This window comes from Aquarana catesbeiana, linkage group LG06 (assembly GCF_042186555.1).
Source record: "Aquarana catesbeiana isolate 2022-GZ linkage group LG06, ASM4218655v1, whole genome shotgun sequence".
Taxonomy (NCBI): domain Eukaryota; kingdom Metazoa; phylum Chordata; class Amphibia; order Anura; family Ranidae; genus Aquarana; species Aquarana catesbeiana.
This window is the reverse complement of record NC_133329.1, coordinates 17,033,554-17,057,831: the sequence shown is the minus strand read 5'-3', so window position 1 is coordinate 17,057,831 and position 24,278 is coordinate 17,033,554. Positions and strand designations below refer to the sequence as shown.

The window sequence follows — 24,278 nt, the reverse complement described above, 5'->3', positions numbered from 1 at the left end:
CGTCACACAGGACCGACAGCTCAGGACCATTCCTCGGCCGCGGTGGTAGGCTCCAGACAAGCCTCTGGACCCACCCCTGCGCCGCTGTATCATGGGCCTCCCGGACGGAGGACCACGAGGTAGATCCTTAACGCATACCTGTCAGCCAGGAGTGCCAGCAGGTGGCTGTAAAACGAACCCCAAAATATGGCGTCTGTCCCATAAATACCCTCGCCCAGAATGCAACTCAGAGGACCACCTCCAGCGAGCGTGCCTCCGGGACAGAGGAGCATCCATACGCTTCAACACGTTGCCTTTCCAACCCTGACCAGTGGTAACAGCGACACCCACTGGTCAGCACGGAAACACCCACAACGTCAGCCAAGCTGGAACAGAGGCAAACTTTGAACCTTCCTAACACACAATTTACTAAATTTTCCTAACATGCGGTAGATTGCAAATCTACCAGCGCTACATTTGGATGGCCTCGGTCTCGGATGCTTGGACCGTCAGCATTTTCTCCTCAAGGCATATGTGGACCTTCAGCCTCCCCTTTCTGCTAAGATTTGCTCCTACAGAGTTTCCATGCTCCAACAAAAGGAAAAAAGTATGCATGTCTTGTGTTGAGTTCTTGGTAGGAACAAGGTGCCGCGGTACCAACTTGAGAGATTCCAGGTCATGTATTCGCCACTATTCTTGGTCAAGAGGAAGTCTGGGTCATGGAGACCAGTCATCGACCTTACACATCTAAACAGATTTATCAAAAGAGAAGGTTCAAGACGAAAATGCTATTCTCTATCCAACAGGCAGTTTACCCAGGCAACTGGCTCATTTCTAAAAGATGCCTATATTTACATGCCTGTCGCAGGCGCCTTCCAGAGATTTCTCCAGTTTACAGTGGGTCAGCAACACCTTCAGTTTACATGCCTACCATTCGGGCTCCCAGAAGCACCTTGTGTTTTCTCTGAAGTCTTGGCTGTAGTGGCCTTGATCGGGAAGAGGGGCATTGACTGTATCACTACCTGAATGATCTCCTCTTACTGTCCCGTGATAGGGAGCTACTAGTGGAGCACAGATATCAGGTCCTCAATGTTCTCCAGGAATTATGCTGGCTGGTAAATCAAGAAAAGAGTCAACTGAATCCAACGCAGTCTGTTGTATATCTTGGGACACAGATCGATAGAGCCCAAATCACTATCACTATGCCTATAGAGAAGATTCTGGTGATCTGGAGCAGGATCTCTTTGGCCCTGTCACCCCAGTGCCTGATGATTGTCGGCACCATGGTTTGCACTGCTCCAATGTTCAAATGGGCCTATGGAGAATTCCTCCCTTTCAGAAGAGGTTCCTCCAGCAGTGGAGGTCGAGCAGCAAAATTCAGATTATCTACATCTCTCGGCCAATGAGGAGGAGCCTCCTGTGGTGGCTGCTGAGAAAGAACCTGCTCAGTTGCCACTCAATATCACCCATCAATGGAATTACGATCACAACCGATGCCAGCAGCAAGGGCTGAGGTGTGCATTGCCTTTCAGAAGTCGCTCAAGGCCAGTGGAGTTTCCCCTCTCAAGAAGTTATGTTGAATGTCTTGGAACTTGGTGCGGCCTTCTGCGCTGGACATTACCATGGCAGTCTCCTACATAAAGAGGCGAGGGGTCTTCTTCCCCCCTGACAGGGTGGGCTACGAGGGTTCTGATTGGTCACCCATGTGATGGTGCCGACCAATTAGAATGCTCAGAAACGCCCCTCCTAATGGGGGGCGTTTTGGAGATTCAGCTGCGGGGGTTTCTAAGCCTCAGAAAGGGAGACTGCCACGGTCCAGGTCAGCTGGACTGGTGGGGGGGGCGAGGAAGGGGTCCTGTGTAAGTTCATCATTTAAAGGGTAGGTGAACTTACCCTTTAAATGTGCTGTAGCTAATTCTTTTTAACCACTTCTTGTCCAGCAAGTATATAATTTTACTAGTCCTGGCGATTCCCTTCAATGTAAAAGTACGAAGTCACGGAAATACTTTTACAGGCGGGGGTCCTCTCCTCCTTCCAATGCCTTTACCAGACTGTTCCACGTGATTGGAGATTCTTTTATTTTCTGTTATATTCTTTTCTATTCTATTCTTTTTTTGCTATTCTTTTATTTCCTGTTATATTCTTTTCTATTCTATATATTTTTTTTTCTATTCTATTCCTTTATTTTCTGTTCTATTTTATTCTCTTTGGAAATTCTAAAACAATTCAAATTTGAAAACAAATCGAATTTGAAAACTAATCGAATTTGAAACCTACTCGAATTTGAAACCTGTTCAAATTAGAAAACTATTTGAATTTGAAAACCTTTCAAATTCGAAAAGTATTCGAAAAGTATTCAAAAAGTATTCGAAAACAATTAGAATTCAAATTTTGTGCAAATTTTATTTCATTATTTTGGATTCGTTTAAATTCGGTACTATTGTAATTAGGAGATTTGGATACATACAAATTTCTGAAAAATGTAAATTTGTCCGAATTTCAATTCGGAACGAAACCAACTGCACATGTCTACTTTGGAGGGCAGAGGAGAGATCTAGGGTCTAACAGACCCCAGATCTCTCCATAAAAAGGACCTGTCATGGCTCATACCCATATCACAAGAGATGTTGTTCATTCCTTCTGATAGCAATAAAAGAGATTAAAAAAATTAAAGATACAGTGTAATTTTTTATAAAATAAATAATAAAATACAATTAATAAAATAAAATAAAATAAAAGCGGAGGTCCGGCCGTTTTTTGTTTTTTTTTAAAGTCAGCAACTACAAACACTGTAGCTGCTGACTTTTAACCACTTGCCAACTGCCGCATGTACATATACGTCGGCAGAATGGCTTGGCTGGGCAAATGGGCGTACAGGTACGTTCCTTTGAATTTGCTGCCCTGTGGTCACGTGCGCGTCGCCAGTGGCGCGTGCGTGACCCTGCCAGGAGCTTCGTGAGTCGGGTCGCGGGTCCCGCGGACTCGATCGCCGCGGGGATACCCGGGATCGTCTCATGGAGCTGAAGAACGGGGAGATGCTGATGTAAACAAGCATCTCCCCGTTCTGCCTAGTGACACTGTCACTGATCACAGCTCCCTGTCATCGGGAGCTATGATCAGTGAAGTTTTGTTCGTAGCCACGCCCCCTAACAGTTAGAATCACTCCCCAGGACACACTTAACCCCTCCCTATCCCCCTACCAGTGTCATTTTTACAGTAATCAGTGCAATTTAATCGCACTGATCGCTGTAAAAATGACAATGGTCCCAAAAATGTGTCAAATTTTTCCGATCTGTCTGCCAAAATGTCGCAGTCGCGATAAAAATCGCAGATCGCCGCCATTACTAGTAAAAAAAATTATTTTAAAAAATGCAATAAAACTATCCCCTATTTTGTAGACACTATAACTTTTGCGCAAACCAATCAATAAATGCTTATTGGGATTTTTTTACCAAAAATATGTAGAAGAATACATATCGGCCTAAAGTGAGGAAAAAAATAGTTTTTTTATATATATTTTTTGGGGATATTTATTTAGCAAAAAGTAAAAAATAATGCGTTTTTTTTCAAAATTGACGCTCTATTTTTGTTTATAGCGCAAAAAATAAAAACCACAGAGGCGATCAAACACCACCAAAAGAAAGATCTATTTGTGGGAAAAGAAGGACGTCAATTTTGTTTGGGAGCCATGTTACACAACCGCGCAATTGTCAGTTAAAGCGACGCAGTGCCGAATTACAAAGTGCTCTGGTCTTTGGCCAGCAAAATGGTCCGGGGCTTAAGTGGTTAATAAGGGCACTTACCTGTCCAGCAAGCCCGCTAATCCGTCCACCGGATCGGTTGCCGGCGTCACCATCCTAATGAAGGGAAACAGGCAGTGGAGCCTTGCGGTTTCACTGCCCGTTTCCTACTGCGCATGCGTGAGTCGTGTGGCGCTTAGTGCATGGACGCCTGTCTACTGGGACACACACATGTCCCAGAAGACATCGCGCCCCATCTCTCAAGAGACAACGCGAGGGAGGACAAGAACTGTGGAGTAGGAAGTGGCAGATTAGGACGATCTGCCTAGCAACAGCCATTTCTGGTAAGTACAAATTTTTTTTTTTTCAAATATTTTTTCATGTATTTTAACCACTTGACCACTGGGCACTTAAACCCCCTTAATAACCAGACCAATTTTCAGCTTTTGGTGCTCTCACATTTTGAATGACAATTACTCAGTCATGCAACACTGTATCTATATGAATTTTTTGTCCTTTTTTTCACACAAATAGAGCTTTCTTTTGGTGGTATTTAATCACCACTGGGTTCTTTATTTTTTGCGCTATAAAAGAAAAAAGACCGAAAAATCTGTAAAAAAATAAATTTTTCTTCGTTTCTGTTATAAAATTTTGAAAATTAGTAATTTTTCTTCATATATTTTGGCCAAAATTTATACCGCTACATATCTTTGGTAAAAATAACCCAAATTAGTGTATATTATTTGGTCTTTGTGAAAGTTATAGCGTCCACAAGCTATGGTACCAATATCTGAAAATTGATCACACCTGAAGTACTGACGGCCTATCTCATTTCTTGAGACCCTAACATGCCAGAAAAGTACAAATACCCCCCAAATGACCCCTTCTTGGAAAGAAGACATTCCAAGGTATTTAGAAAGATGCATGGTGAGTTTTTTGAAGTTGTCATTTTTTCCCACAATTCTTTGCAAAATCAAGTTTTTTTTTTTCGTTTTTTTTTTTCACAAAATTGTCATATTAGCAGGTTATTTCTCACACACAGCATATGCATACCACAAATTACACCCCAAAACACATTCTGCTATTACTCCCGAGTATGGCGATACCACATGTATGAGACTTTTACACAGCGTGGCCACATACAGAGGCCCAACATGCAGGGAGCACCTTTAGGCGTTCTGGAGCACCCAGGCCAATTCTGACATTTCTCTCCTACATGTAAAAATCATCATTTATTTGCTAGAAAATTACATAGAAACCCAAAACATTATATATGTTTTTTTAGCAAAGACCCTAGAGAATACAATAGCGGTCATTGCAACTTTTTATCTCGCACGATATTTGCGCAGCAATTTTTCGAACGCGTTTTTTTTGGAAAAAAAACTGTTTTTTGCTTTAAAAAAAAACAAAACAGTAAGGATAGCCCAATGTTTTTGCATAATATGAAAGATGAAGTTACGCCAAGTTAATAGATACCTAACATGTCACCTTTCAAAATTGCACACGCTTGTAGAATGGTGCCAAACTTCGCCACTTAAAAATCCCCATAGGCGACGCTTTAAAATTTTTTACTGGTTACAAATTTTGAGTTACAGAGGAGGTCTAGGGCCAAAATTATTGCTCTCACTCTACCGATCGCAGCGATACCTCACATGTGTGGTTTGAACACCGTTTTCATATGTGGGCGGGACTTACGTATGCGTTCGCTTCTGCATGCGAGCACACGGACAGGGGCGCTTTAAAAATTTTTTTTTTTATTGTTCATTTTACTTTACTTTAGTTTGACACTTTTTTCCAAAAAAAAAATTTTTTTGATCACTTTTATTCCTATTACAAGGAATGTAAACATCCCTTGTAATAGGAATATGGCATGACAGGTCCTCTTTACAGTGAGATATGGGGTCAATAAGACCCCACATCTCACCTCTAGGCTGTTCCTGAAATAAAAAAAAAGAAAAAAAAAAAAAGATCCTGGCTTCGATCGTAGCGGTGAGTCGGTAGAAGCACCGGAGGGCGGCGGGAGGGGGGGCGTCCCCTCTCGCCTCCCATAAGAACGATCAAGCAGTGTAACAGCCGCTATGATCATTCTCATGGTATAGGGAATCGCCGGCTGAAAAAGATGATATCTGAATGATGCCTGTAGCTGCACCCATCATTCAGATATCCCCGCACAAAGTCAAGGACGTCGTATGACGGAAGGCGGGAAGTGGTTAAAACGCTTTTTTTTTTTAACACAAAGTTGTCCATTTATACAATATTTCTAACACATAGCATGTACATACCAAAAATGACACCCCAAAATAGATTCTACTACTCCTCCTTAGTACGGCGATACCACATGTGTGAGACTTCCACAGCATACAGAGGCTGGGTATGGCTGAGCATGGCTGGGTATGGCTGAGCATGGCTGGGTATTGCAGAGTATCGCCGAGTATGACTGGGTATGGCAGAGTATGGCTGGGTATCACCAAGTATTGCAGAGTATCGCTGAGTATGGCTGGGTATGGCAGAGTATGGCAGAGTATGGCTGGGTATCACCGAGTATTGCAGAGTATGGCTGGGTATTGTGGGGTATTGCAGAGTATGGCTGGGTATGGCAGAGTATTGCGGGTTATGGCAGAGTATTGCAGATTTTTGCGGGGTATTGCAGAGCATGGCTGGGTATGGCAGAGTATGGCTGGGTATCACTGAGTATTGCAGAGTATCGCTGGGTATTGCGGGATATTTCAGGGTATTGCAGAGTATTGCGGGGTATTCCAGGGTATGGTAGAGTATTGCGGGGTATTCCAGGGTATGGCAGAGTATTGCAGGGTATTCCAGGGTATGGCAGAGTATTGTGGGGTATTGCGGGGTATGGCAGAGTATTGCGGGGTATGGCAGAGTATTGCGGGGTATTTCAGGGTATTGCAGGGTATGGCAGAGTATTGCGGGGTATGGCAGAGTATTGCGGGGTATTTTGGGGTATGGCAGAGTATTGCGGGGTATTCCAGGGTATGGCAGAGTATTGCGGGGTATTCCAGGGTATGGCAGAGTATTGCGGGGTATTCCAGGGTATGGCAGAGTATTGCGGGGTATTCCAGGGTATGGCAGAGTATTGCGGGGTATTCCAGGGTATGGAAGAGTTTTGCGGGGTATTCCAGGGTATGGCAGAGTATTGCGGGGTATTCCAGGGTATGGCAGAGTATTGCAGGGTATTCCAGGGTATGGAAGAGTATTGCGGGGTATTCCAGGGTATGGCAGAGTATTGCGGGGTATTTTGGGGTATGGCGGAGTATTCCAGGGTATGGCAGAGTATTGCGGGGTATTCCAGGGTATGGTGGAGTATTGCGGGGTATTCCAGGGTATGGCAGAGTATTGCGGGGTATTCCAGGGTATGGCAGAGTATTGCGGGGTATTCCAGGGTATGGCAGAGTATTGCAGGGGTATTCCAGGGTATGGCAGAGTATTGCAGAGGGAATTGCAGAGTATTGCACAGCATTGCAGGGCATGCAGAGTAGTGGGGATGGCTGAGCATGGATGGATGGATGGCTGGATGTCTCTGTGCAGCGCTGTGGGCACTACAGATGCAGCCCACAACGCTGCAGCCATCCATCCATCCGCCTCTCCGGTTACTGTGTACCGATCGGTACACAGGAGGGGAGGAGAGGGGGAGGAGAGGAACCGGCGTCATCAGATGACGACGGTTTGTTGACATGTGATCGCTCCGTCATTTGACAGAGCGATCACATGGTAAACGGCCGCGATCAGCGGCCATTTACCGGGATCTGTGATGCGCCGGGTCCTCTGGACCCGGCGGTCACGGATGCTCTCGAGTGCGCGCCCTAGGGGGCGCGCGAGAGCAGAATTCTGGGAGGACGCCCTCCCAGAGTTAAACAACCGCCCTGTAGCCGTCATTTGGCTATGGGCCGGTTGTTAAGTGGTTAAGGAGCGTGTTTATGTATTTTTTTTTTTTTAAGGGTGGACCTCCGCTTTAAAGTGACTTCTGTTCCCCCATTCTCATGCGCAAATGTGAACATGCACGTAGGTCCAGCATGCATATGTAAATGGCGATCACACATGTGAGGTATCATCGCAAATGTCAGAATGAGGGAAAACGGAAAATTGTATCATACTTACCGTAATTTTCCTTTCCTGACGCCAATCCATGGCAGCATATTGGTGATAGGCTCCGCCTTTCTCCCCTCCCTCAGGACCAAATGAAATAGCATAAATTAAAGGCCAGTTCTTTGTAATTAGCTAGATACCGAAAAGCACAAGGGTGGGTCCGTATGCTGCCATGGATTGGCGTCAGGAAAGGAAAATTACGGTAAGTATGGAACAATTTTCCGTTTTCCTGACGCCACCATGGCAGCATACTAGTGATACATATCCTAGCTGACAGGGTGGGTTCTACTTAAACCAAAATAATTATTTTATATATTTTCAAATGGGACAGAAGACTGAACAATCATTCCTCTGAAGCCCAGTGATGACAAGGCACCCAGATCTATTCTGTAAAGGTTGAAATGGTATGCTGGGAAAAGCATGCCACTTTCCTGTAGAATGAATCCATAGATGCTTTCAACTGGGCCGCCTATGAGGCCTCAAACCCTCTGGAAGAGGATGCATCCTGTCACTGAAGGAGGCTCATGACCCATTTCCCATCTGCACAACCAATCTTGCTAAAGTCCAGGAGGCAACCTCTCTTGCCTGATGAATTCCATCTGGAACAGTGAAAGACTTATCATATGAACTGAAAAGAGCAATTGTGGACAGAAACTTCTTTCAAGCTCTTAGAATGACCAATTTGTGTGGTTTTCTTGCTTGAACGTCTGGAAAGTTAGGCAGATGATTGATAGATGGAGGGCTGTTGCTACCTCTGATATAAGCTGAACTACAGGATGCAGCTCTACTCCTGTAACAAAAGCCATATGCTTTTCTGAAGCTCTAAGGGCTTGAAACTCAAACCGACTTCTGTTTTACGATTTGCGCTAAATACTGATTAATAAGCAATGTCTTAAACCGAACACTGCCCTGTTGGAGTAAACAGTTGAAATAAACCCCAACAGCATCAAAAGATTTTAATTGTGAAAGATTCTCTCTCGCGGTTGACAAAACCTCCTGTCTTCAAAATTTTGCAAACTAAAGGGCCTTTGGCCAAATTAAACCTTGTTCTTGCTGACACCTGCAACCTCAAAGAGTATAGGGCAGTGGTTCTCAACTCCGGTCCTCGGGACCCACCAACAGGCCAGATTTTAAGTATTACCTTGGGGAGTTGCAGACTAGAATACTGCAATCACTGAGCAGCAAGTGATCTCACCTGTGATGTATTTCAGCTATCTTGCAAACCTGGCCTGTTGGTGGACTGGAGTTGAGAACCACTGGTATAGGGTAAGGTTCATGTCCAATCTGACCTACAAGAAGACCAGAACAGCTGCCACCAGAGGTGCAGTAAGAATAATATCTTGCCATGCAAAATAGAAAAAAAACACAAGTTTGTTCCAGATCTTGGCATAGAGGCTGTTAGTAGAGTGCCTTTCGCACCCACGAAAGTAGAGCTCACTCTTGGAGCAACTCTGGAGCAATCTAGGTTCTGCGGCTTCCCCTTTCCGCCATTTGCATCTCTGGTCTGTGCATGTGTTAAAGGGAATCGACTTATGTATTCTGACGTAGATAGCCAGGAAGCACTAAGGCTTCTATGGTCAGAATGGAGGGGTGGTCGTGACTACCATGCTCATTCTTGACAGCTTCCAGAGGAATTTAATTACGAGAGAAATTGAGGAAACATATACAGTAGGCTTGATTGCAGTTTCATGGAGAAACTCAGCTTCTATTCTCTGCTTTGGGGAGCAGAAACTGAGTCAGACCTCTTCTTAAATTGGCATTTGCTGTGAGAAGCAAAGAAGCCTGTCTGTGGTAGACCACCTGTGGACAAGCCTCCCCCTCATGCTCTGGCAAGCTTGCATGATGGACAGTATGTCCGTGTATTCCAGTCCCCTAGGAAGTAAATTGCTTCCGGAATTTGCTGTTGATCTTCCTACCCAGACATTCTGGGTTCTACATCTCTCAATTGCAAATTACCGCGAGATCCTCCCTGGGGCTGAAAATATGCAATTGCTGTCCTGTTGCTCAACCGCAAGATGACTGGTCACCCTTGATTCTGTGTAGCAAGGTCAAAGTGATAAAAAAGGCTGCCTGACCTTCCAGCGCTTTCGAGACTACCTTCCTTGGCTAGCAAACTCCGCTTGCCTTGACCGACAGACCCTTGCAATGCACCTTTCAGGCTGTCTTGCCGATATGATTCATCACATTGATCCAGTCAGATGGTTCGTGACATCCTCAAAGTCTTTCCATCACCGCAGACCGCTATACATAATGCGTGACACTGACCATAGCTGCGCCGGATCCTGTTTACTCCGTTGTAGTTGAAACTAGCAACGGTGCCCATGTACCCAAGGAGTCATCGGTATGAATGACAAAATTACAGCCAGGAGGCTGAGACACCTAGAAGTACTCCAGGAAGTAGAGGAATCTGATCTCAGAATTCTCCTTATGACCGTCACCATCCTTTTCTGATGGAAGCAAAACAGAGGAACCAGTAGAGCCCCCAGAAAAAGGTCCGGAGAAGGAACAGTGAGGAATCCACCGAAGTGACCATGAGTGCCTATCCTCCAAGGATCTGCACAATCCACTGTCCAGTAACCCGTGATGCGTGCCCACTGGAACTTACCTTAAAAGTCTGGGCATGCACCCGGTAAAAGGGTTTTGTGGGTACCTGCGTTACACTCCAAAATTTTCATTTATGGACCTTATGAAAGGTTGCCCCTAGAGGAGTGGAACCTAGCAGGAGAAACATATTTCTCCCTTTATTTTTTATTATTTATTTTTAGTTATATATATATATATATTTTTTACTTTCCTGCTTTCTGTTATGGGAGAAGAACAGACCCTCCTCCTGTCACTTCCGACATGGCTGTCTCTGGTTTCATATCAAACAGAGATCCTGCACTATAAAGTGACTATTCTAATTTTGTTTCTAGGAAGCCAAACACCGCCCCGGGTCTCAACCATAGGGTACCCCTAGCCGTAACTGAGTATAGCATTGCCTTAGCCAGGCACCAGGTTGAGACTATTGCTGCTTCTGCAGTGAAATTTGCCGATACATCTTGGCCGGGTCCCAAGATATCACCCCTAAGGATTTCCTCTCCAACCATATCCTGGGAGCAGAACTGCAGGACTCTTGTTGGGGTGCTAGGTCTGGGAAAGAAGAGCTAAGACGTTTTCCTTGGAACCTCTCTCCTGAGTGGGAGTGGCATCTGGGCTATGCTTCTCTGAAGAACGTCCGCCTTTCTATGGCCTCTGGCTCTGGCCTTTGAGAGCGTGGGCGCGCGGAGCTGAAGCAAATCAAAGCAATCCGCATGAGAGGGCACTCTTTTCATGAAAACTTACAGACACGGTGGTCCCCACTTAAGTGTTGAGGGTCTTTTTGTATGGGTGGTGACTGATACTCGAACCATGGAGAAATGGGAAGGACCAGCTGAGAGACGGACAGCCGCAGAAAGACAGAGAAGAGGAAAAATAGATAAGGCAACAGCGATTTCGCTTCTCCCTCTAATAATGTATATCTAAATATATATATATATATATATATATATATATATATATACACACACACATATATACATCTACACACTCTCTCCTTTCCCCCTTTTTTTTTTAAAAGCAATATGCATGCATATATAAATACATGCACATGCTGCTCCATATAACACCCCCCACACACATACATACATACATACCAACCAACATAACACACACATATATACACAAACATATACATGAACATATATACATACTGCAGAGGGTCAGCCTGGGGCAGAGTTAAGAAGAGGTTAATTGAAGAGGGCAGATATTTCCCCTTCAGACCTGCTTATTGTCAGCTGGGCTGAAAGTCTCAGAGAGGAGCTGTTTGAGTAGGAGAGAGAGAGACACAGCACACTGTGAAAATGCAGGCCTCTTGTACCCCTGGGGAAAGAGAGCCCTGACTGATGGGGGCATAACCAGGGGCGGAGTATGGTGACTATGGGGTCACTGTGGATTGGTGTTGGGGACGGGATGGGGTTTGGCCTGAGCTCACTAGGGTGATGCCCCAGGGGATGCTGGGCCTTTTCGTGGAAGAAGATTGGTAAGAGCTGTTGCACCTGCCCCTTCCAACCATGGATACAGAGATCCTTCTGTCCAGGGTCCGTGAGCTGGCTCAGCAGGGTCAGGCTGAGTGGCTGTTCGCCCTCCTGTCCCCTGAGGAGCCTCCTTCTTCACACCCTGCTGATCCCCCACAGGTTATCCCCCGCAGGGCTAGGAGACGGGCCCGTCCTCCTCCCCGCCTGAGTCCCAGTCCCTCTAGGGCCTCGTATTGCGCCCCCCCCCAGCTTCCTCCCCCTCCTCTCCCCCCGTGTCTCATGGTGTCCGTTCTTCCCCGGCGGGGAAGCGTGCCTCTTCTTCCCGTTCCAGCCGCCCCCTCGCTCTCCGACGTTCTCCCCCGCCCAGCAGGACCGCTACTCGGGCCTCGTCACGCTGCCCACGTTAGCGCAGTCCCCGCTCCGGCACCCGCCTCCCCCTTTCCCCTGTGTGTATAGTGGAGTATGGCCGGGCTGGAGCTGTAGCGCTCCCCGGCCGCTCCCAGCTCACTGTGCCTGCGATCGTACCTGCGCCCACCCCCGCGGATGGCGGGGGGGGTTCCGGTCGATCCTTCCTCACGCTCCTCTGCCCGGAGATCTGCTGAGGCACCGGGGCGTAGGGGACGTCTGCGTTCCTCCGGCCCCGCTGCTTCCTCCGCAGCCGACAGTCCTGGTCCCCTGGATAGAGGCTCCGCTGGGGATTCGGAAATGGATCGGCTCCCCCTAGTGGCAGATACGCTCCCTGCGCCAGGCTGGGCGGGAGCTTTGAATTCAGATGAACAGCCATGCGATGCTGCTGATTTTAGTCAGCACATTGCAGCCCAGATCATCACAGGGGGCAGCAGTGTGGCGGGGGGAGCTGCCAATGACGGCATTTCCGCGCGGTATCCCCCAGCCCCCGCTAGGGCGGGGGCACCGTCGGACATCAGGCCGCCCTGTGCGCAGTATTTATCGGCGAGAACCCCCCCCGCACCCGCACGGGTGGGGGACCGGTTCCCCCCCTCAATTTTTTCGGTTTCTGGGTCCAGGATGGGATGTGGTAGCTCTGTGCCCGGCAGGGCGAGCGATGGGTTTTTGACCCTTCCTCCTCAGACACTCAGCGCCCATCGGAATCCTCCCGCGCCCGGCAGGGCGGAGGATGGTCGGGCACATTTGACCTCAACCCAGTCGTTGCATCAGATGCTCCCCTACGGGCCTGTCCAGGTCGGCGGTACAAATGGGATGCCCGTCACGGTTACCCAGCCTCATCCCCCCGCGCCCGACAGGGCGGGAGTTCTCGGCTCGAGACCCGGGCTGGCGGCAGCTTCCGCCCCGGGTCAGCCAGCAGGTGGCGGTAGGTGTCCCTGCCGTTGCTCAGCCTCCGCCCTTGGCCAGTTGGAATCTTCTGGGTCCTTGGTTGGACCCCCGCCCCTGGATCTTTCCTTGGGTCGTGACAGCCCAGCAGATTGCGGCTTTGCGGGTCAGAGTGATGGCCGCCTCCATCTCCAGACCCCCAGATTGGTTCCGGAATCGGATCTGCCGCCAGGCCCTGGTCGTCCATCACCGGTTCCGCGTTTAAGTGAGTATGACTGCGAGGTAATTTGGGGTAGGTCAGCTGACGCTTCCGTATCGGGCCCGGAGGACCGAATAGCGTCGGTTGTTAAGTCGGTGCTGTCCAGTATGGGAGTTTCGGGTTAGTTTCCCAGCCCCACCCCCGCTTATGGAGGGGCTTTGTGGGCAGTGGCGCCTACTGGCACCCACTTGACGGAGGAAACGAAGGAAAAGATATGGTGACGCGAATTCGTCGATTTTCTCGCCCTCGTCCCGCCGGATAGGGAGACTATTGACAAATCCCGTCGGGTTGACGTCTCGGCTCAGGGTGACAAACCTAAACAGCTTCCTAGGACTTTTGGGAACTGGCTGCAGGGGTTTTGCGCCTATGCGGGAGTGCTCAGTGAGCGGTTCCCGGAGTTGGCCACTTCTTTGTTCTGCTATTTAGATCTTATTTGGGGTGCATACAAGGTTTATGGGAGCCAGTGTTGGTTCCATTATGACACCCAATTTCGTCAAAAAATGGCGGCACGTCGGGAGTTTCGTTTTGATTGTCAGGACGGTAGCTTGTGTTGCTGCTTATGTGCCCCCACAGGCCGTCGTCCTTTCAGTCCGCGGTCGGCGCCCCTCAGTCCGGAGCGTCGGCCGCTCCAAAAAAGGGTATCTGTTGGTTGTTCAACGAGAGTCACTGTAAGTGGTACTCCGCTTGTCGTTTCAAGCACGAGTGCTCCAGCTGTGGTGGGGCACACCCCGCCAGCCGGTGTTTCCGGAAAGGCAAGCAACCGCTTCCCAGACCCGGAGCCAAGACTGACCTTCCTAAGCCGGAGGACGCCGGTGAACGTCTTAGAGATGCTTCCCTGGCTCGACCGGTACCCCCTTCATAGAGAAGCCCTGATTCTGCGGGATGGTTTTGACCGTGGTTTCTGGATCCCCTTTTCCCCGTCGAATGCCCCGACTATGTCTCCAAATTTAAAATCAGCAGTGGAATTCGAGTCCGTCGTGGCCGAGAAGATCCAGAAGGAATTGGATTTGGGGCGCATGGCGGGCCCCTTTGACCTCCCCTCTTTCCACAACCTGAGGGTATGCCCTCTTGGTGTGGTCCCTAAGAAGGCGGAGGGAAAATTCCGCCTGATCCATCACCTATCCTACCCTTCTGGCTCCTCGGTTAACGACGGTATCGACAGGGAGGAATCCAGAGTGCACTATGCGTCCTTCGACAGGGCGCTTCAGCTGGTTAGGGCAGCGGGGCAGTCTGCCCTTCGTGGCAAAGGCGGACATTGAATCCGCTTTTCGCCTCCTCCCGGACCATCCGGACTGTTTCCATCTCCTGGGTTGCTATTTCCAAGGCAGTTATTTTTTCGACATGTGCCTTCCTATGGGTTGTGCCATATCGTGTTATTTCTTTGAATTATTTAGCAGCTTCCTTGAGTGGGTGGTAGCCCAGGAGGCTGGTACTCAGTCCCTGTTGCATTATCTCGACGATTTTCTCTTCGTGGGTCCAGCGGGCAGTGGGCAGTGTAAACGCCTACTCTCTGCCTTTCAGGAGAGGTGCCGGCTTTTCGCCGTTCCACTGTCCGCTGACAAGACCGAGGGCCCTGCCACGGTGCTGTCATTTCTAGGCATAGAGATAGACACAGTGGCGATGGTTTTTAGGTTACCTAGTGACAAGCTGACCAGGCTGCTCTCATTGGTTCGCTTGGCTAAAGGGGCGAAGAAATTACAGTTGAAACAGCTACAATCGTTGCTGGGTCACCTGGTTTTCGCCTGTAGGGTCATTCGAATGGGGAGAGCCTTCTGTAGGCGTCTGTCGTGGGCCACGAAGGGAGTGTCGGCCCCCCACCACTATGTCAGGATAACCAAGCCCATGCGTGACGATTTGGGTATGTGGCTGTCCTTCTTGCAGACTTACAATGGGCAGTCGTGCTGGTTGCGGGAGGAGATGCCGAACTCACAGCTGGAGTTGTATACTGATGCTGCAGGCTCCTGTGGGTTTGGCGCTTTCTTTCAAGGGGAATGGTCTGCTGAATGCTGGCCGGCCTCATGGGCCCAGATGGATTTGTTGCGCAACCTCACCCTGCTGGAGCTGTTTCTGATTATTGTTGCCGTGGAGCTCTGGGGTGAACGATTGCGCAATCACCAGGTGATTTTATGGTCGGATAATATGAGTGTGGTTCAGGTAGTGAACAAAGAGTCAGCCAGTTCCCCTCCGGTCGTTTCGCTTCTACGGTTTTTAGTTTTAAAATGTTTGCATTTTAACATTTGTGTTAGGGCTAGGCACGTCCCAGGTGTTTCGAATGACATTGCCGATGCTCTTTCTCGCCAACAGTTCAGCCGTTTTCGTACCCTGGCCCCGCTGGCTTCTTTGGAGGGCCTCCCCTGCCCGGCCCACTTATGAAACCTCGTTTCCGGTGTTTGACAGAGCTCCTCCGGTCGTCGCTTTCTCCGCGGACGTGGGCGTCGTACTGCCGGGTTTGGCACGCGTGGGCTCAAGCGTCGGGCGGTGAGTTCAACATTGCTTCCCCTGATGACAGACGTTTGTCTTTATTTGCCTATCTGGTCTATTTGTTGGAAAAAGGTGTCACGGGCTCCACGGTTTCATCTGCTTTGTCGGCATTGTCATTCTGGTTCCAGCTCCTGGGGTGGGAGGATTCCACAAAAGCTTTTCCAGTCCGGCGGGTTCTCCGGGGTTGGAAGCGGGTTACCCATTCTCCCGACACAAGGCGCCCTATTTCTATCCAGATTCTTTCTGGCATTTTGTCCCTGCTGCCGGACGTGTGCTCATCCGGGTTTGAGACTCTTCTTTTTCGGGTTGCTTTTTCGTGGGCTTTCTTTGGTGCCTTTCGCATTGGCGAATTGGTGTCCAAATCTAAGTCGTCTTCGGGGGGTATCCAGTGGGAGGACGTATCGTTATCGGATCGCAGAGTTACGGTTTTTCTGCGTACATCCAAGACGGATTGCTTTGGTCGGGGTCGTCGAGTAGTCCTGCATTATTGCGGTGGCCCATTTTGCCCGGTGTCCCTGGCTCTCCCATTTGTGTCCGTGCGCCCCCCAGCTCCCACGTTTTTTATGCATGCCGATTCATCTTCCCTTAGTCGTTTCCAATTTTTACGCATTTTTCGTCGTTGCTTGGAAGCTCTAGGACTTCCTGCGCGGGAATTTTCCACCCATTCGTTTCGTATTGGTGCTGCTACCGCCGCTTCAGGTTTGGGGTTCTCCGATACGGAACTTCAGTGTTTAGGTAGATGGGAGTCATCTCGTTTTTCTTTGTATGTTCGTCCACATCTGCTGTGGTAATTTACAGGCTCCTGCCCGGCTCAGATTTGGATACTCGGTGACTCTTTCATATACTGGGCCGCTCGCCGTGCAGAGATCCGCACCTATGGCAGAAACTTGGGCTTTTCATACAACGTGGCAAGAGTCCGCTGGATCGGGTTGCGTGGTTTGCGTTGGCATCAGGTCCTTCCGAAATGCCAGCGACTTCGTGCCCACGTTTCTGGTCCCATCATCCTGGTTTTACATGCTGGTGGGAATGATGTTGGTTATCTACGATCCGTGGACATCATCTCAGCCGTTAAAAGTGACATTGCCCAATGTCTTGCTTCATTCACCAGCTTGACCTTTGTTTGGTCAGAAATTGTGCCCTGCTCTGTATGGGCGCAAGATGTTCCTGGCCCCCTCCTGGAACATTTTCGTCGGAAAGTTAATGCTCAAGTGGCTAAGTTTGTGCGTCAGGTTGGTGGTATCGTGGTACGCCACAAAGACCTTGAGGGTGATAATACCGACTTGCTGCGAAGGGATGGAGTTCATCTCAATGACATTGGGTTGGACATTTTCAACCTGGGTCTTCAGAGGGGCGTGGAACAAGCGCTGGCTGCGGTGGGGCGCCCGTCAGTAGCTTACTGACGGGCTGGTCGCGGTTTTTGGTAACCTTGCCAGCAAAACATGGCTTAAGAGGTACGCCCTTCATGTTAATTGGGAGATAGATGGCCGGTCCGGCACTTATGGTAAGGACAGGCCCCTCAGCTATCTCACTTCACCGTCTGGAATTGAGTGCTCACAGTGCTACTGTGACTGGCACTGTGGGATATTTAATGTTATATGTTCAAGTTAATAAGTGTTCAAGTTAATAAAGCTGTGGCCTTGCCCTTTCCAACATTAATGGTGGTAAGTGGTCTTTATTGGATGGGACGAAAGGGTAAGGTTAAGAGTTGGTGGAATTTGGTATGGTATGGACCTGGAGTTTATTGCACCTCAGCAGTCATGCAGGCCTCTTGTACCCCTGGGGAAAGAGAGCCCTGACTGATGGGGGCATAACCAGGGGCGGAGTATGGTGACTATGGGGTCACTGTGGATTGGTGTTGGAGACGGGATGGGGTTGGGCCTGAGCTCACTAGGGTGATGCCCCAGGGGATGCTGGGCCTTTTCGTGGAAGAAGATTGGTAAGAGCTGCCCACCCTCCCGCCCTATTTATGGTTGGTATGTCACAGCTTGCTGTGGTTTTTGGTGACCTTGCCAGCAAAACATGGCTTAAGAGATATGCCCTTCATGTTAATTGGGAGATAGATGGCCGGTCCGGCACTTATGGTAAGGACAGGCCCCTCAGCTATCTCACTTCACCGTCTGGAATTGAGTGCTCACAGTGCTACTGTGACTGGCACTGTGGGATATTTAATGTTATATGTTCAAGTTAATAAGTGTTCAAGTTAATAAAGCTGTGGCCTTGCTCTTTCCAACATTAATGGTGGTAAGTGGTCTTTATTGGATGGGACGAAAGGGTAAGGTTAAGAGTTGGTGGAATTTGGTATGGTATGGACCTGGAGTTTATTGCACCTCAGCAGTCATGTCCATTGTTGGAAGGTGTGCTGGGTGAGCTTACCACATAAAGCCTGTAGCTCTGATTGGAGCCATGAACTGTTACCTATAAGCCTGTGTGCTGCTGAACTGTGAGCTGTACCTGTGTGCACAACCGTGTGACCAGACAAGTCTGTCTTATCTTATGTTTATTTTGCCATTTTGCTGCATAAAGCCACTTTTGTTTTAATGGGCTGTCTCTGAGCCAGCTGTCCACCCCTCTGATCCCCTACAATACACATACATACATATCCATATATCCACATATATATATATATATATATATATATATATATACACACACATACATCTATATATATATATATATATATATATATATATATATATATATATATATATATATATATATATATATATATATATATTGATTGATTGATTGATATATATATATATATATATATATATATATATATATATATATATATATATACATACATACACACATATACACACACACACATATATATATATATATATATATATATATATATATATGTAATATACTATCACTAGTATGCTGCCATGGTGGCGTCAGGAAATCCATTTAGCACCAGACCTCCCCAGTATCTCTGAACTGGTAACCTGTAAAGGCTTTTAAAGCGTTGTCTATGGAGATCTTTAGGTATTGTAATTGAAATTTGCCACAGTTCCACAGGCAGATGCAAAAGTGTGACATGCTTGTATTATATTGCATTTTTGTGCATTAAAATTCATAATAAAATAATTTTCAAAAAAAATTGCAATTGAAAAACCGCTGCGCAAATATTGCAGTACATAAATAATTGTTTTGCATTTTATATTATCTATGTGATCTCAATTGCACTTTAAAAGCCCCATCTACTTCTGTTGTTTTGGGTCTTTCATACAATTTTGGGATGGGGTGCTTTCATGATTAGTTCTAACCCCTTATTTCTTTTTCTTTTCTCTGTATTTGCTCTAAGTGACAGAAACACAGGAACAAAGTTGTATGGAAATAACATTGATAAATTGGTTTTACTAAACTTAGAGTGCCTGGAAAGCTGTTATGCCCCTTACACACAATCGGACATTCCGACAACAGAATACATGGATGTTGACTCAAACTTGTCTTGCATACACACGGTCACACAAATCTTGTCGGAAATGCCGAACGCCAAGAACGCGGTGACGTACGACACGTACAACGAGCCAAGAAAAATGAAGTTCAATAGCCAGTGTGGCTCTTCTGCTTGATTCCGAGTATGCGTGGAACTTTGTGCGTCGGAATTGTGTACACACAATCGGAATTTACGACAACGGATTTTGTTGTCGGAAAATTTGAGATCCAGATCTTAAATTTTGTGTGACGGAAATTCCAATGGAAGATATCCGATGGAGGCTACACACGGTCGGAATTTCCGACAACAAGCTCCCATCGAACATTTTCCGTCAGAAAAACCGACCGTGTGTACGCGGCATTAGTGTACATGAAAATGTCATGATATTTTGTATATATCAAAACTATCATATTCTAATTTTACAAGCTATTAAATTTTGGGACACACAGTCCGATCAGCCTCTGCCCCAGATGATCTACCTTCCAATGTTACTCGTCATGAACCTGCCACTAAATGGCACTGTATTGTGAAGGATACTGGAGCTTCTCAACTGCATCTTCATCAATGGTTCCTCGGCCGTTGTAGATTAGGGCACTGCTCAGCAAGACAGACAGACAAAAAATCTTCAGATCATTTTTCTTGTCTCCCTGTAAAACAGCAATGCCCCTAGGTTACTTGGAGTTACATAGTTAGTCTGGTTGAAAAGACCCAAGTCAATCCAGTTCAACCAATAGAAGAGAGAAAAAATTATACAATCCTATATACAAACTTCTACCCAGAGATGATCCAGAGGAAGGAAAAAACCCCAATAAAGTATGATCTATTTTGCTCCAGCAGGGGAAGAATTCCTTCCTGATCCCCCAAGGGTTTAGTGCTCATGTTTTGAGGCTCATCACAGAAATATGAAAAATTAGAGTTTGCACAATGAGAGTGCTTTGGCAACTGGACCTAAAAGCAGCAACTCTACTTCTCTTCATAGAGATGCAGAATTCTTCTCAACCTTTGGGCCATTCTACTTTTATACTGTAATTTAGATACCTGGAAAATCTGATTTTGATGTTCATTCATTTAAAGTGGATGTAAACCCTCACATATACCCAGGGCTGGACTGGGACAAAAATTTGGCCCTGGGCTTCATCCAGACCGGCCCACTTTAATTTTGAGTGTCCCCATCAGCACCCCCTTACATCAGAATGTTCCCATCATCACCCCCTTACATCAGAGTGTCCCATCAGTACCCCCTTACATCAGAGTGTCCCCATCAGCACCCCCTTACATCAGAGTGTCCCCATCAGCACCCCCTTACATCAGAGTGTCCCCATCAGCACTCCCTTACATCAGAGTGTCCCCATCAGCACTCCCTTACATCAGAGTGTCCCCATCAGCACTCCCTTACATCAGAGTGTCCCCATCAGCACTCCCTCACATCAGAGTGTCCCCATCAGCACCCCCTTACACCAGAATGTTCCCATCAGCACCCCCTTACATCAGAGTGTCCCATCAGTACCCCCTTACATTAGAGTGTCCCCATCAGCACCCCCTTACATCAGAATGTTCCCATCAGCACCCCCTTACATCAGAGTGTCCCATCAGTACCCCCTTACATTAGAGTGTCCCCATCAGCACCCCCTTACATCAGAATGTTCCCATCAGCACCCCCTTACATCAGAGTGTCCCATCAGTACCCCCTTACATCAGAGTGTCCCCATCAGCACCCCCTTACATCAGAGTGTCCCCATCAGCACCCTCTTACATCAGAATGTCCCCATCAGCACCCCCTTACATCAGAGTGTCCCCATCAGCACCCCCTTACATCAGAGTGTCCCCATCAGTACCCCCTTACATCAGAGTGTCCCCATCAGTACCCCCTTACATCAGAGTGTCCCCATCAGTACCCCCTTACATCAGAGTGTCCCCATCAGCACCCCCCTTCACATCAGAGTGTCCCCATCAGCACCCCCCTTCAGATCAGAGTGTCCCCATCAGCACCCCCCTTCATATCAGAGTGTCCCCATCAGCACCCCCTTACATCAGAGTGTCCCCATCAGCAGCCCCCTTATATCAGAGTGTCCCTCTCCTCACGTGTACTCACAGCTCTGAAGGCAGCGTCTTGTTCCTCTCTCCAGTCATGTGATAAATGATAAGTGACAAGCAATAAGGGGAGAGAGGAGGCAAAGTCTCCCCCTGCAGGCTGGAGGAAGCAGAAAGCCCAATCCTCTCTCCAGCAAGTGTCGGCAGCTGCTCCTTGGTGACAGGAGTGAAATCTCGATCACTCACTGTCAGTGAGGAGCAACTCCAGGACTGTGCCTGACCGGTCCACGGAGCCATCGGCCCACGGGGAAACTCCCAGTAGTCCCGATGGCCAGTAAATGCTTGCATATACCCAGTGAAGTGACTAGCATCAAATTATACACAGAGATGAAACAAATCTTCCCACATACAGTAATCTTGTACGTGTTTATGTGCAGCCATCTATCCTCTACAGCCAAAGTCCAGAATTTACACAGGACCACTCAGCTTTGAAAAGCAGGGGGCAGGGATCTGAAGTCTTACACTGCAGATCTGAGTGAGGAGAGCTCTGAGCCCTGGTTAGAGGGAAGGGATACCCCCCCCTTCACACAGCACACTGAGAACATGCAAAGCTGAGGATATCAGTCACAGGCTTACCTTTTGTCTATGGTGTCGGAAAAACCTGTCAGAAGCAGTGGCAGCTGGTGCTCCAGCCAGGGGAGGGCGGCAAACAACCCCCCCACCCATGGGTACCACTCACGTGGCCGGATGTCCTCTCTGGCTTGTGTGTGTTTGCGGCGGTGCAGAGCGAGATTGTTGTGCTAAGGATGGTCATCTCCCGGATCTCCCCATACAGCCTCCCCTGGTACCAGCCAATAAGGTCGCTTCTCCTCTCTGCCAATCGGGTCTCAGGACCCGCTTCCTGATTGGCCGGGAGGAGAAGCAGGAACACATATTAATTTGCTTTTGTCACACAACTGGGTGGACTCAGGGCACAGTGTTCTGTGCCTTGAGCCCACCTTTTTTTTAAGCCAATTAGAGCCTTAGGTTCTAATGACGTGGTTCCAAAAAAAACCCATAGAAATACATGCCTCTGGTTCCCTGAATGTAGATTAGGGGGTGGCCGGATACATGGATTAGGGGGCGGAGCCGGGGCAGGGGCTGCCACTGGTCAGAAGGGATTTATGCAGATAACAGAGGAACCAGGCAGCAGAGAGAAATGGCACTTGCTTTGGATAGAGGCAAGTACAAAGTAAAAAAGAATGTGCTTTGTTCATATTTTAAGTCTGAGGTTTACAACCACTTTACATATTTTGGTACCTTCTCTATAACTAATTGTTTCTTAAATACAATCAAATACACACATACTGTATATGTGAGCCATGGACAGTGGACACACCAACAAAATGACCCCATTTTGAAAAGCAAACACTCCAAGGTATTGCTATATAAACAATCAGTTCTGACAGTGACTAGCTGCATTCATGCAGCCATTGAGAAATACTGTGATCTCCGTGATTGGCCACAGCTATCACATGGTACAGGAACCTTGTGCTTGACCCTGTACCATGTGATCACTGTAACCAATCACAGGGATAGTAAGCATAGTAAGAAATACAGTAGTAGTAAGCAAGTGAATCATAAATGGCTGCCATTGTTTGCTACTGGACGTATGAGCTCTGCGATTGGCCACAGTGATCACATGGTACCAGGGCAGAGCACAGCCGCCCGGTACTTGGATCGGTGATCTGTTGTGTCTGGTGGACACAGTGGTCACAGAATCATGCTGCTGCGCACCGCTATACCGCAAGTCCTCCCAAAATGATGCTTGTTGGTCAAAACTTACTTTATGGACATTCCCCAGACCTTCTGTGTCCAGCAGGACCAATGTGTGATCTTTCACTGTGGGATGGGGGACACACCACATCCAGATACCTTTGGTCTTTGCTTGTATAGCAGCACCCAGCTCGAAGCCTGAAAGCACAGGATATATCCAGATACATGTGTCAGTAGATCGAAGGGCCCAGTCACATATAAGTTGCAGTAGCGTCTGATGAAATAAATGTTTTTCCACACGCTTCTGCAAAATCATAGCAAGTCATGGAGTCGTTCATTATGACATTATACCCAAACACACTGTCAAAGTAAAGTGCACCTGCACTGCAAAGTACCACAACACACATGCATTTAAAAAAGGGTAAACATGCGGTTAAGGTCTGCGATTTCAGATGTTTCTGGGAGATTCCCATGGGTACTACTTGACCCCCCCCCCCCTTTTTTTTAAATTTTCTTGTTCCCAATCCCCATTTCTATTCCTTTTTTTGTGACAGATACTGATACTGCGTACTAAGTCCTATGTCTACTGTGTACACAGAGTTTTCCAATGGTTACTTTCCTGTACTCGATTGGTTGATATTACACATTTTACTGATTTATGTGATAGTCTTGACAGCGATGTCTTTTGTTTTTTCTACCTATGGTTACGTTTGTACTCTGAGTGTTGTGCCTATGTGCTTTTGTGATTTGATATGTTATAAGAATTGGAGACATTTATGTTTTTTTCTACCTGATCTGTACTGTTTGAAAATTCTTAATAAAAATGATGTAAACAATTTAAGTTATACCCAAGCATTTAAAATCTTCCCCCCAAAAATCTTAAGCCTCCCACCATATGCACACACGTGCATACATAAATGCACGCTCCCGGGGTGCCTATGCACTAAAATGTTAATTGTACAAGTGAGAGTTCTAATTCTTGGCCCATTATTCATGATTATCTCTAAACTGATGATCTGTAGGGGCTTTTACAGCATTGGCTATGGAAAATACAGGGTATAAAAGTTTGTTGTTGTGTCACAGGTGCACACGTTTTTACATTTATATAGGGATATCCTCCTGCGCTAAAACGTCAAAAA

General features: G+C 47.5%; 1 protein-coding gene across 9 annotated transcripts in view; it reads right to left on the bottom strand.

The window, feature by feature from the left end:
- Positions 1-24,278, bottom strand: part of LOC141148189 (guanylate-binding protein 1-like) — a 229,852-nt gene that overhangs the window by 185,954 nt on the left and 19,620 nt on the right. For all 9 annotated transcript variants that reach the window (XR_012245180.1, XR_012245181.1, XM_073635388.1 and 6 more), the window contains 2 exons: positions 23,210-23,337; positions 19,891-20,000 (listed from right to left, as the gene is read on the bottom strand). Coding sequence is in view for 7 of the 9 variants with exons in the window: in XM_073635388.1 (XP_073491489.1) it covers positions 19,891-20,000; positions 23,210-23,337 (238 nt within the window). In the remaining 2 variants the exon portion in view is untranslated. The remainder of the gene's footprint in view (positions 1-19,890; positions 20,001-23,209; positions 23,338-24,278) is intronic.